Below are 13,435 nucleotides of genomic sequence, written 5' to 3' on the forward strand. Positions count from 1 at the left end.
TGGACTCCAGGACTGTGACCTGAGCTGAAGACAGTTGCTAAACCGACTGAGTCACCCAGGTGCCCATGCATGTATTTCTACAGTATGTATAGGTGATACTTAAAAATTCCCTACTACAATAATACATAGATTTGAGATTTCAAATTAAAACCTAATCCATTTTCAGGGGCAGCTGGGTGGCTCAGCTGTTAACGTCTACCTTTGGCTCAGGTCATGATCCCAGGGTCTTGGGATGTAGCCCCGTGTTGGGCTCCTTGCTCAGCGGGAAGCCTGCTTCTCCCTCTCTCACTCCCTCTGCTTGTGTTCCCTCTCTCCCGGTCTCTCTCTCTCTCTCTCTGTCAAATAAATAAATAAATAATATCTTTAGGAAAAAAAAAAAGAAAACAAAACCTAATCCATTTTCAGTTTCCCAATGTTCATGTTACTCAAATTTATTTACTCTTTGGGACATGCTATCTTTATGATATGCAGGTTGTACATAATCACACTTCAATAATCTGGTAAGTCAGAAACCCAAGACCGAAATCAGAACCACAACCTTGTTGGATGAAATAACTTCTTGCTGAGTCCATCCTTTAATATACGACTCTCGATAGATGTTTCAAAGAGAATGTTCCCTTTGGATTTGGATAGCATAAATTTATTGTAGAACTTACACTAAACTAGAATCAGATTTAGAAGAGAAACAAAACTGTCCTTGTATCCAGTAGTCTGAGAATGATTTACCATCACCACAGATATTTCTTTCAAAAGACAACTTTTGTTTCTCAAACTGCTATAACACAGAAAAATACAAACTTTTACATTAAAATTGAGAAATTTATTGATATTTTTTCATGATGGAGTAAGCAGAAATTAAACAAAAAATGTACAGCTTCAAACAGTGGAAATAATCCTAAAATTCTTATGACAGTTACACACTTATGGCCAAAATAAAATGAACAGTTTTTAATAATTAAATCACTTTAAAAATTCTGCTCAATAATTTATCTGAAATTAAACACATGTGACGATAACTGGGTTCTGGGCACCTTGTAAAATGAAATGTCACTTTACCCTTCCCCCAAAATTGTGATCCTAGTAAAACAGTGGTTCAGTTCGGCTCCTCACCCAAAGAAGCCACTTCTCCATACTATCACTTGTAAGCAAGTCAATTATCAGTCATTTCTGATCTGTAAGGATGACAATTTTGGTTCCACTTAAAAAATGTTTCCAGTAGGCAGTCAGAGATGTAGAACTCAGCCTCACTCAGAAGAGTAGAGGATCAGTATTTCAACATATCAGTCATGGCTTTCTTCTAGAGCTCACTGAGGTCAAATATCCTCATTTAATTATAAATGTTAAAAGGTAAAATTACATCTTAACAGCAGCCAAAAATTTATATCTTTTTTTACGTATTTACAATATTGTACATATTTACATGACCACATCAAATACTGAATTGTAGAAATAAGAGACCATTTACAGAGGCATTCATTTAATGCCCCAGCATTATTTTCTTGTGCAAACTAAAGCTGTTCTCAAACTTCCCAGAAAGCTAAAGACAGTCAACATTGCGAAGGCCGCCATCCATGGTTAAAGAGCCAAACCTAAAACACAAAAGAAAAAAGGAAATTAGATGATTCCTTTATTTGGCCCTAACACTTTAAAGAAGAATATAGGAGACTTTTCACATGAGTAAGCTATTAAAGAGTTTAAGCAACTATGATTTGCTCTATTTCTTACTGAAACACAGTGGTATTATTATAAATATGTGAAAAAAAAACCCAATCAGTGGCTTGGAAGGACTTTAAAAAATAATAAAGATATTTATTTATTTATTTATTTGACAGAGAGAGAGAGAGAGAGAGAGAGAGAGCGAGCAAGCACACAAACAGGGGGAGGAGCAGAGGGAGAGGGAGAAGCAGGCTCCATACTGAGCAGGGAGCCAATGTAGAACTTGATCTCAGACCCATCCCAGATCATGACCCGAGTCAATGGTAGATACTTTTTTTTTTTTTTAAGATTTTATTTATTTATTTGATCACAAGTAGGCAGAGAGGCAGGAAGAAAGAGAAGTGGGGGAAGCGGGCTCCCTGCTGAGCAAAGAGCCCGATGCGGGGCTCAATTCCAGGACCCTGAAATCATGATCTGAGCTGAAGGCAGAGGCTCAACCCACTGAGCCAACCAGGCGTCCCTCAATGGTAGATGCTTAACCGACCGAGCCACCCAGGAATCTAATCCAGAAAATGGGTTAGGTTTTAATATGGAATCTCAAATCAATGAGAGGACTTCTTAAGAGAAAAGGATGAGGGATGTGATCTAGGAAGTATTAGGAAAAACTGGGTAAATTATTTTTGGTGGAGTGGGATTTAGAAAACCAAAGGTAAGAAGTTGGGAGTAAGTGTGACATCTCAACGGAGAGTAAGGAATGCAACTTTGCTGCTCTAGAGTTATTTCAGGGGCCAGCAGGAAGTAAAGTTGAGTGAATGAGCTGGGCCAGAGTATTCTATTCTTTGAATTCAAGTGTGAATTTAGATTTGACCTTTTAGGTAACAGGAGTTTAGAAATTTCTGAGCTGAAGGAGTATGTCAGTAGATAGTGTTTGGGAAGATTGTTTTGGCTATAATAGCCATGACAGATGGGAAAAGCCTAGTCTTAGGAAGATAGGTGGTAGGTTATCACGACAGCTCCTAGGTGATAATCTAGAGGAAGGAGGTTTGATGAGGTCAAGAGGGGGAATATGGAAACATTCTCAAGGAAGATCACCAAACTTGATGAAAGGCAGCAAAAGGGTTAGTATCTAAAATAACCTATGTTCAAGGGATCAGGAAAAAGGTGGCTCCCCTCAAGAGACTGAGGAAATTGGAGGGGAAACTGAGTTGGGAAGGGTGGTATGATGTGATTTTAGATATAAAAGAAATGAAGTGATAATGAGACAGCCACATGGAGACAGTGGTCAAGACCTGGAGTCCATTATTAGCTCTGGCAAAAATCCGTAAGCGGTCATTTGACATTTAAGCTGTGACAATGCCATGTTATATCACACATATATTGTCAAATAAATTTGCAAATAAGACAGGGGAAAGTGACTTATGGGACACGTTTTAATAAGTGGGATTTTACGTCACAAGGCAGAAGAGATTCAATGTAAGTTTGTGAAAGCATATCTTAATAGTCTTTTCTTGCTGATACTTAGCTCAAGTTGTGAAAAAACTAAGTTGGGTACTAAAGAAAGTTTAGATAATTACTATGTAATTGCTATAAACCAACAGAAAAACAGATTTTAAAACCAAAAGGCAATTCACACACACAAATCTGAATAAAACATAAAAAGATGCTTTCATATCACTATTAACCAAAGAAATGCAAATTAAAACAAGGTATCAGTTTTAACCAACTAAATCAGCATACATTAAAAATGGGTCACATTAAAAAAAAAAAAAGGTAACATTTGGGGTGCCTGAGTGGCTTAGTCGATTAAGCCTCGGTCTCTTAATTTTGGCTCAGGTCATGATCTCAGGTTTGGGAGATCAAGCCCCGCCTCAGGCTTTGAGCTCACCAGGCATCTGCTTGAGATTCTCTTTCTCCCTCTCATTTTGCCCGCCTCTCACTTGGTGCATGTGCACTCTCTCAAATAAATATTTTAAAAATAATGATTCTAAATTTGTTTATTTAAAGAGTGAACAAGCATGGGGGCCAGCAGGGGGAGAGAAATCTTCAAGCATATTCCCTGCCAAGCACAGAGTCCGAGGCAGGGCTCAATCTCCTGAACCTGAGATCATGACCTGAGCCCAAATCAAGTGGTATGCTTAACCCACTGAGCCACCCAGGAACCCCAATAAATTACAATTCTAATGAGAAGATGTATGAAAAATAATGTGCAAAAGATTTTCAGTTTCACAAATGGATTCAAATTAGCAAATAATTCTATTAACCAGTGCTACTATATAATGGAATCAATCACAGTTGACTTGTCTTTATCCAAGCAACCCCGAACACATTAAAAGGCACCATGGAAATCACAAAACAAAAGGGTTCTGACTTTATATCCTTTCCCCACTACTTTAACCTAATGATACAGGAAGACAGACAGGTACAAATATAGATCTATATGTATTCTACTGCATATAAAATCACAGGGCAGAGTTAATATTTGCATTACTTACCTTTCTAAGATATGATTATTTTCAGCAAGTTCTTTAACCACCCCTTCCATTTCTTCCTTTAATTTCTTCATACTATACAAACAAAACAAGTATCAATGTCTCTGCTCAAGAAAGTATGCAAATGTTTTAGAATTCTATTAATATGTTTTAGTACTCTAGATTGGACTAAGCCATTAAATACCATTAACAAATTTATTCACAACAAATACCCAAAATTTCAAAATAAAAGAGCAAGATTGCAAACAAATAAAAATGAATGAAAACATCATAGTTACCAAATAATAAATCTCTTACCCAAGAGTCATTTCCACTAATGTATTAGAACATGGATAAATTGGGGTCATGGTATGTTTGATTCCACTGGAGGCTGCAAACATTTTCTGGGGCAAAGTTTCTTGTAACTGAAACATCAAAAATACCTACATCAATCACTGAACAAAGTATAAACTACAGATCTTACATTAAAGGTTACACCTTTTTTTGCTTTTGTTTTTTTAAAGATTTGATTTATTTATCTGACAGAGAGAGAGCACAAGCAGAGGGAATGGCAAGCCCAGAGACAAAGGGAGAGGGAGAAGTAGGCTCCCTGCTGAGATCCCAAGACCATGGGATCAGGACCGGAGCTGAAGGTAGATGGTTTTTAACTAACTGGAGCCACCCAGGTGCCCCAAATGTTACACAATTTAGTAAGCCCTTATAGCTTTAAATTTTAATATCAAATCTGTGAATAATACAGTACTTAAACCACCACTTTAAAAAAGGTTATTTTCATAGATGATTAAAAAGAATGGTCTATCAGATGCTTTTAAAAATAATTTTTAAATTTTTTATTTTATCAGATGCTTTTAAGTGTAAAATACCTAAGTTCTGAAAATTTGGTTCAAAACACATTACAAATGGGCAAACAGAACTGAATATAAGGCGTATTAAATCGTATTTCTCTCTTTTCAATCATTTCAAATATAAACTGAGAAGAAATGTATTTTTTCCTAATAGGAAAAAGATTTTTTTTCTGGACACTTTTGATAGTTATACCTCATTTGTATAGTCTTGATACTTTGATACTTCTTCTTCAATATCAAAACACTGATTAGTTAGGGATAATAACTGTTTCCTAAGATGAAGCATCTTTCTAAAAACCAAAAAGAATCAATTAGTAAGCAGTCTAATGAAATACTATCTTACTTACAATATACAATGTACACTGAATTGTACTTTGCACAGTCAGCCACTAAAGTTCCTTACCTCATCCATTCTTCTGACTTATCCAAAAATGCTTCATATTTTTTAACACATTCGTCTGTAAAGTGGGTCATAGCTTTTGTTGCATGGTAATACAGTTTTTGCCTATAATTTAGAAATAATCACATGCTTAAACCAATGTGACGGTTTCTACTGCCAATATTAAAAACTTTTTAAATACATAAAATTTATGTTTCTTAATAATGACTATTCTGGCTTAAGAATATGGATAGTAGAATGCCAAAGGTTTCTAAGATAGGCATTATAGCAGCAAGACGTGAAAGAGAAGGTTCATGATGGAGAATGGTCAGAAAATATTTATTTAATGAAGTTAAGGTTAAGAAAGTGGTTAATTCTGTCCTTGCCTATGTTCTCTATTATCTATCCTTCTGCAATCAAAGCACATGATGTAGAAGATTCTCTTCTACATCATTCTCCCTTTTCCTTAACCTCTCAACCAGACAAAGTGGGCCTCAAATATGTGCACACAAAGTAACAATTCTGTAAAGCCAAGATTAAAAATGTACTTTTTATCTGAATTAATTTCAACTGTTAAGAGGGACTGCATTAATTACATAACCAGAAATAATTATTAAACATGATAAGGACACTTACTTATCGAATTTGTGGATCTGTTCTTCATTGTAAGCTAATCCTAAAAATAAGAAATATCACTTCTGCAAATATAGAATCACAAAATCATGCACACTTCTTTTTCTTTTGAGAGTATGACTTCGAAAAAGCTAAGAGTTTAGAGTAAGATGACACAAATTTACAACCCATGGGTTAGATATATAGCTTACAAACATTTTTAATTGATCTCTACAGTGTTAACATAAAAAAAAATTAACTGCCAACATTTAAAAAAATCAAATATTTCTTTCTTTTAAAGATTTATTTATTTATTTAAGTGATCTCTACAACCTATGTGGGGTTCAAACCCATGACCCCGAGATAAAGAGTTGCTTGCTCCACTGACTGAGCCAGCCAGGTATCCACAGGATATTCTAACAAAATCTGTATTTCCAGCTCTCTTAAGGATAGGAAGATTTTGGTGCAATGAATTTCATGAATCTGAGTAGTGACTCTCCCCTTCATACGGGTATCTCCTCTCTTCTCCTCCTCCTCCAATCTCGTTCCCTTTTGTTACATGACTGGTCTCTAGAGATTTTAGAGTTCAGGACCCTTAATTAAAAATACTCAAAAAACATTGGTTTTAAGAATAATTTTTAGTATATTCAACCTCCTTCCCAACAGAATCAAGTCTCTGAAATAAGGATCCACCCTTATAAATATACCAAATTAATTCAACTGAATTACAACTAGTAGAGCTGATTCATTAGATTAATAAAAATTTTACTTACTACGTTCTGCTTTGTCTTTTTTGAACTGATAGTAAATCTCTGTGATGCAATTTAGCAGGACTTGTAGCTTTTCTACACTATATAAGGAAAAAAAAATCCAAATAAATTAATTGAGTCAATGTGAAAAAGGACATTTAATAATAAGAGCAGACACTACCCATAAAATTATATAACCTACTGTCTATCTTTCGGATGAGTGCCTTCTTGATGGGCCCATGTATCTGCCAGCAATCCACCTGGAGATAATTTGCTTTCGATATCCTGAAGACTGGTTTCTATTGTTCCCTGAGAACTGGAAAGCTAAATAAAACCAGTGGGTTCAGATCCAGATTAGCAAAATACAGAAATGATACACTGCCAATGGAGTCTACAGTCTGAATCATATTTTTTTTGTAGATTATGGCAATTCAAAGTAAAAAAAATTATTTTTATTTATTTATTTATTCATAAGATTATTTATTTATTTATTTATTTGACAGAGAGAGAGAGAGAGAGAGATGACAAGCAGGCAGAGAGGCAGGCAGAGAGAGAGAGGAGGAAGCAGGCTCCCTGCTGAGCAGAGAGCCCGATGCGGGGCTCAATCCCAGGACCCTGGGATCACAACCCCAGCCGAAGGCAGCTGCTTAACCCACTGAGCCACCCAGGTGCCCCTATTTTTATTTTTATTTATTTATTTATTTATTTATTTATTTATTTATTTTTTTAAAGATTTTATTTATTTATTTGACAGAGAGAGAAATCACAAGTAGGCGGAGAGTCAGGCAGAGAGAGAGAGAGAAGCAGGCTCCCGCTGAGCAAAGAGCCCGATGCGGGACTCGATCCCAGGACACTGAGATCATGACCTGAGCCGAAGGCAGCGGCTTAATCCACTGAGCCACCCAGGCGCCCCAACCCTATTTTTATTTTTAAATGCAAGGACAGTTTCTTGGTTTGATTTTCTACAGAGTATCACATGATAATAAACTAAGAGATTAACTAGTATTAATACATCTTATAAAGCATTTCTTACTCTAAATATCCTTTCTTAAAAAAACATGGAAAATACTTTCCATCATTCAATTAAGCTTAGTTCTTTACCTGTAAAATATGGTTAATACTCTGTATCTCATAGAGTTGTTGCAAAAGTCAAATAGAACCATTAGCACAGCAAACCAATGACTGTCATAATTTTGTAAATACTTACTCTCAACAATTTGGTGTGTATGTCTGAAATTTCACCTAATTCTGCTGCTTCTAGGTTGATCTTCATCAACTTTTCATAACTGTATAAAAAACAATTATGGAAAAATTAGCATAATGAATACATATATTTTAAAAGATGTTTTATAAATTGTATCTGAGTTTTTATGACAACTATTTGAGAATAAAATATTAAATGCAAAGCCTACAAGCAAAGATTCCAGAAAAAGTTGATGTCTCTGTAAAGAAGGAATTTCCAACAGTCTTATGCCAAGAAAACAGTCAAAATACTAGACTGCAGAATGGCGGTCATTAGTACACACTGATTTCATTTATTATATTTCCTCTGCAATATAAATAATACAGCCCAGGAAAATCTTAAAATATTCTGTTTCAAAAAACAGTCTCAGGGATAAGGTTAATTAATAAGTACTAGTAAACTAAAAGTAACCCCCAAATTCTGTAAATCCTAACAAAACACAGTTCTAGAACACCCCTTACCACTTCCTTTGTTAACTGCAGTTTTTGTATTTTCCTATTCAGAGTTGCTGCTTTTGCAAGGTTAAAAAATGAGACATTTCTATGTCAGATTACCTTTTCCTTTGCAAAGGGTAGGAGAAAATGTCACCAATGTTCTTTTCTTACCGAGAAGACTCAATTTTGTCTTTGCAAGGAATTAACTTAATCTAAGGTTGTATCTTAATACAAATATTTGCAGAGCATACTGTATGATGCCAAGGATAACTAAATAAATGAAAGAGAAATGGGACAATATTTAACATTTTAACCAGTATTAGTATGGAAGTCATCTACTCACACTTTCACAGTTTTTTCAATGTTTCTGATGCAGAAATCCAATGTGATTACAACTTCTGTCTTTTTGTGAACAGTTTCATTATAATCATCTTTAACTAATTCTCTAAAAAATAATAATATTCTCATTAGTTTATCTAATGAATGACTTTTTTTCCCTAAAAACATTCAATTTATTTGCCAGAGAGACAGACAGCAAGAGAAGGAACACGAACAGGGCGAATGGGAAAGGGAGAAGCAGGCTTCCAGCTGAGCAGGGACTTGATCATAAGACCCTGGGATCATGACCTGAGACAAAGGCAGATGCTTAAGGACTGAGCCACCCAGGTGCCCCTGTTTTTTTTTTTTTTTTTAAAGAATTATTTGTTTTCTCCTATCACTAATTGCACTACTGTTACTATTGTTCAGACAAATTTATTAACAATCTTGTTATATTATGAAAGCCAGTTCATCTACCCACTGCCTTGGGCTGAGTCTTGCCAATTCACTTTTCATTACTGAAAGCATCACTGTGACCTCTATGCTTTTCCAGGACACAAACTATTAATTACTACTTATTAAGAGTTTGGAAATCTAAGGCATTAAAATTATATTAAGGAATTTAAAAATCTATAATCACATGAATAAGCTAAACAGCATTATGCCTTATACCACCAGAATTAATTTTAATTACTATTACGATCTCTCAAGAAGCAGAATGACATAGTAAATGATAAAACTGGAGGGCTTTTGGTTTACATTAAAGGTCAACAAACCAAACCTGTTTTTGCTAAGGATGACATTTATATTTTCAAAGGTTATAAAAACAAAGTAAAAACAAAGAAGAGAGGGGTGCCTGGGTGGCTCAGTCATTAAGCATCTGCCTTCGGCTCTGGTCATGATCCCAGGTCCTGGGATTGAGCCCCACATCGGGCTCCTTACCCAGCACAAAGCCTGCTTTCCCCTCTCCCATTCCCCCTGCTTGTGTTCCCTCTCTTGCTGTGTCTCCCTCAGTCAAATAAATAAATAAGATCTTTTAAAAAAAACCCCAGAAAACCCAAAGAGAACTTATGGAGCTTATGGAGTCTAAAATATTCATTAACGGAAAAAGTTTACCAACAGTGATCTATCTTAAAAACTATTAAAAAAAATTAAAAAAAAACCCCAAAACCAAAAAACAAAGCAAAAAACTATTTTCTCATGGCTTACTAAACTACAAGTTACGAGGTAAAAGAAATCCAAGCTTTATGGAGCAGTGACTGTGGTAGATAACAACCGCATGAACGTGAGAGAATAAGTAACAATACAAAAGTAAACAAAAGTAAATTTACAGTACAAAATTAAGTAAATTTACTTACAAAAGTAAACAGAATCAACACTTAAGAGTTTTCTAGAAATCATTTAGTAAAAATGAAGAGGCTTTTTAATAGAAAGAAAAAAGCATAGGCTTACAAGCTGGGTATGTGAACACCTAAAAAACCCCATCAATTTATAGATTTAACACAAAGGTGACAGGCAAAAAAAGTGTCATTCTTCTTTCTTCTTAAAGCACCAGCAGAATGAGAATGATGAAACACTTCATACATGTTTTTGCAAGAAAGGATGAATAGGTGTGAGGCAGATATACATAAACTGTCACAAGCATGAAAGCCAAGCGGCATTATGAGCCCAGGGAACATGAGGCCAGTAGTATGTGTATATAAAATTCAAAAGCCTCAAATGATGTATAGAAACTGGAGGCATGGGGCGCCTGGGTGGCTCAGTGGGTTAAGCCGCTGCCTTCGGCTCAGGTCATGATCTCAGGATTCTGGGATCGAGTCCCGCATCGGGATCTCTGCTCAGCAGGGAGCCTGCTTCCCTCTCTCTCTCTCTCTCTGCCTGCCTGTCTACTGTGAACTCTCTCTGTCAAATAAATAAATAAAATCTTTAAAAAAAAAAAAAAAAAGAAACTGGAGGCACGACATTCAAGGGAGACTATTTGTTCTCTGGTTCTAGCAGGTGAAAGATAGCATCTACAAATCATGAAAGGTAAAAAAGGTCAAGTCATACTCATCCACAGAACATTACTTAGGATTACTTTCAGGGAAGAGAATACTTAACTAGATGATCAATATTCTGACCTAGAATAACTATATTAAGTGATTTGGTAAAAAAGAAAAAGTTTTTTATTGCTTGTCAAAGTGAAGTGTGTATTTCACTGTATAATTTCACTTACATGAACAGTCTAGAATAGGCAAATTTATATAGATAGAAAGCATATTTGTGGTTGCCTGGGGATAGGAGGTTATGAGGGAAATAGGGTGTGGCTGCTCATGGGTATAGGATTTCTTTTTGGGGTGACAAAAATAATTTATAATGAGTGGTGATGGCTGCACAACTCGGTGAATGTACTAAAAACCACTGAATTATACACTTAAAAATGGGTGAACTAAACAGTATGTGAATTGCAGCTCAATTAACGCTATTAGAAAAATAAAGTTGAATGTACACTTCATTTGGGAAAAAGGCAAGAAAGAAAGGAAGATTCTGAGGACATAAACTCTAGAACAAGTACAGATTGTACTGCATCATAATAATGCCAAAGCCAGGGCAGCTGGGTAGCTCAGTCAGTTAAGTGTCTGCCTTTGGCTCAGGTCATGGTCCTGGGGTCCTGGGTCCTGGTGTCAAGCCCTGTGATGGGCTCCCCTGCTCAGCAGAGAGCCTGCTCCTCCCTCTCCCTCTTCCCCTTGCTCATGCTCTTTCTCTCTCTCAATTAAATAAATAAAATCTTAAAAAACAAAACAAACATAAAAACAAAAAATGACAAAGCCTACCAAGACAGTGAAATGACAGCCCCAGTCAAGGTCCTTGGAAAAATATTTACCATTACATTGTACAGTGTGGTATGTTTTAAAATTCAGATATTATTTGTCCTATCTGTCTCACAAGGTTGTTGTAGGTATTAAATAAAAAAAAGAGTTGCTAATTTTTTTTTTTAAAAGATTTTATTTAGGGATGCCTGGGTGGCTCAGTTGGTTAAGCAGCTGCCTTCAGCTCGGGTCATGATCCCAGCGTCCTGGGATCGAGTCCCACATCGGGCTCCTTGCTCCGCAGGGAGCCTGCTTCTCCCTCTGCCTCTGCCTTCCATTCTGTCTGCCTGTGCTCGCTCTCACTCTCTCTCTCTCTGACAAATAAATAAATAAAATCTTAAAAAAAAAAAAAAGATTTTATTTATTTATTTGACACACAGAGAGAGACATCACAAGTAGGCAGAGAGGCAGGCAGAGGGAGAGGGGGAAGCAGGCTCCCCACCAAGCAGAGAGCCCGACGTGGGGCTCGGTCCCAGGACCCTGAGACCATGACCTGAACCGAAGGCAGAGGCTTAACCCACTGAGCCACCCAGGCGCCCCAGTTGTTTAATGTTTTGTAACCAAATGTGGAACAAATGTATCATCATAAAACCCAAGGGACACCCGGCTGGTTTTGCTGGTAGAGCATGTGACTCTTGATCTCAGGGTCACTGAGTTCAAGCCCCACTACTGCTAGCAGAGATTACTTAAAAACAAAGTCTTTAAAAACAAAACAAAATGAAACAATAAAAACCCCCAAGAACTTAACCCTACCTAGTATGAAGAGGTAAAGTATCAATGATGGGGTGGTTACCACTTATTTTCAAATTTCAATTTCTTACTTACATCAACCATCGTATCCCCTTTCGCATTAATTCCTGATAAAGCAGCAAGGTACTGGCAACTTTACAGGCATAACACACAACTCCTGTTATTGCCTAATGAAGAAACACAATATTTGGTGCTAACTGTGGTACAGGATAAAAAAAAAAAAAACTTCTACATAACAACTTTCCAGCTTATATATTTTTATATATAAAATATATAAATATATGTATAAATAAATCATTTAAGTGAAAAATTTCCTAGATCACATACACATATGTAAAGATAATACATTTTACTGTTTCCACTATTGATAATTTTAATTCACATGTTTACAGAATAATTTTTTTTCATAGTAATTTAATTATATACTAACCTTAGCCATGCTAGCATCCCCATCTAAATCGTAACGTGGATGTACTTTAGGGAGGGAAACTGAAATATGAAGTAAAATAATTAAAATTAGAAATAAATCATTTTGAATAGGTTACTATATCCTTTATATAGCAATTTTCAAAATTAAACAACCCCTAAATTAAACATTAGTAGCAAAACTCTTTAAAGTTCTTTTTTTTTTGGACAACTATTTTATTTATTTGAGAGGGGGAGAGAGACACTGAGAGAAAGAGAGAGAGTAAGCATGCATACACAGGAGCAGGGGGAGGAGAGAAGGAGACTCCCTGCTGAGCAGGGAGCCTGAAGCAGGGCTTGATCCCAGGACCCTGGGATCATGACCTGAAGGTAAACACTCAACCTACTGAGCCACCCAAGGAGCCCCAAAGTTCTTTTCCAGGTTAAAAAAAACAAAAACTCACTTGAAACAACACTCAATCCTTAACAATGAAGAAATTACCTGAAATATTTCTAAAGAGTTCAGTTTTTTCTTAAATGTTTTTCTACACAATAAGCTCAATGCTTCTCTTTTTAGATCTAAATCAAATCCCAAAGACCCAAACACAAAAGTAAAAATCTGGGGGCTTTAAAATCTTTAAAAACAACAAAAAGATAAAAATCGGGGTAAACCAAAAGAATGAACAAGGGAAATGAGCACACAATT

General features: G+C 36.0%; 1 protein-coding gene across 2 annotated transcripts in view; it reads right to left on the bottom strand.

Moving 5' to 3' along the window:
* Positions 1 to 624: 624 nt before the first annotated feature.
* The window catches only part of TBK1 (TANK binding kinase 1), a 49,574-nt gene continuing 36,763 nt past the window's right edge, over positions 625 to 13,435 (bottom strand). For both annotated transcript variants that reach the window (XM_032347162.1, XM_032347161.1), the window contains 12 exons: positions 12,755 to 12,813; positions 12,400 to 12,491; positions 8,751 to 8,852; positions 7,938 to 8,016; positions 6,933 to 7,054; positions 6,755 to 6,831; positions 6,006 to 6,045; positions 5,394 to 5,495; positions 5,184 to 5,280; positions 4,443 to 4,549; positions 4,149 to 4,220; positions 625 to 1,589 (listed from right to left, as the gene is read on the bottom strand). In XM_032347162.1, coding sequence (XP_032203053.1) covers positions 1,538 to 1,589; positions 4,149 to 4,220; positions 4,443 to 4,549; positions 5,184 to 5,280; positions 5,394 to 5,495; positions 6,006 to 6,045; positions 6,755 to 6,831; positions 6,933 to 7,054; positions 7,938 to 8,016; positions 8,751 to 8,852; positions 12,400 to 12,491; positions 12,755 to 12,813 — 1,001 coding nt within the window. In that variant the 3' untranslated portion in view covers positions 625 to 1,537. The remainder of the gene's footprint in view (positions 1,590 to 4,148; positions 4,221 to 4,442; positions 4,550 to 5,183; positions 5,281 to 5,393; positions 5,496 to 6,005; positions 6,046 to 6,754; positions 6,832 to 6,932; positions 7,055 to 7,937; positions 8,017 to 8,750; positions 8,853 to 12,399; positions 12,492 to 12,754; positions 12,814 to 13,435) is intronic.

This window comes from Mustela erminea, chromosome 6, assembly GCF_009829155.1.
Source record: "Mustela erminea isolate mMusErm1 chromosome 6, mMusErm1.Pri, whole genome shotgun sequence".
Classification (NCBI taxonomy): domain Eukaryota; kingdom Metazoa; phylum Chordata; class Mammalia; order Carnivora; family Mustelidae; genus Mustela; species Mustela erminea.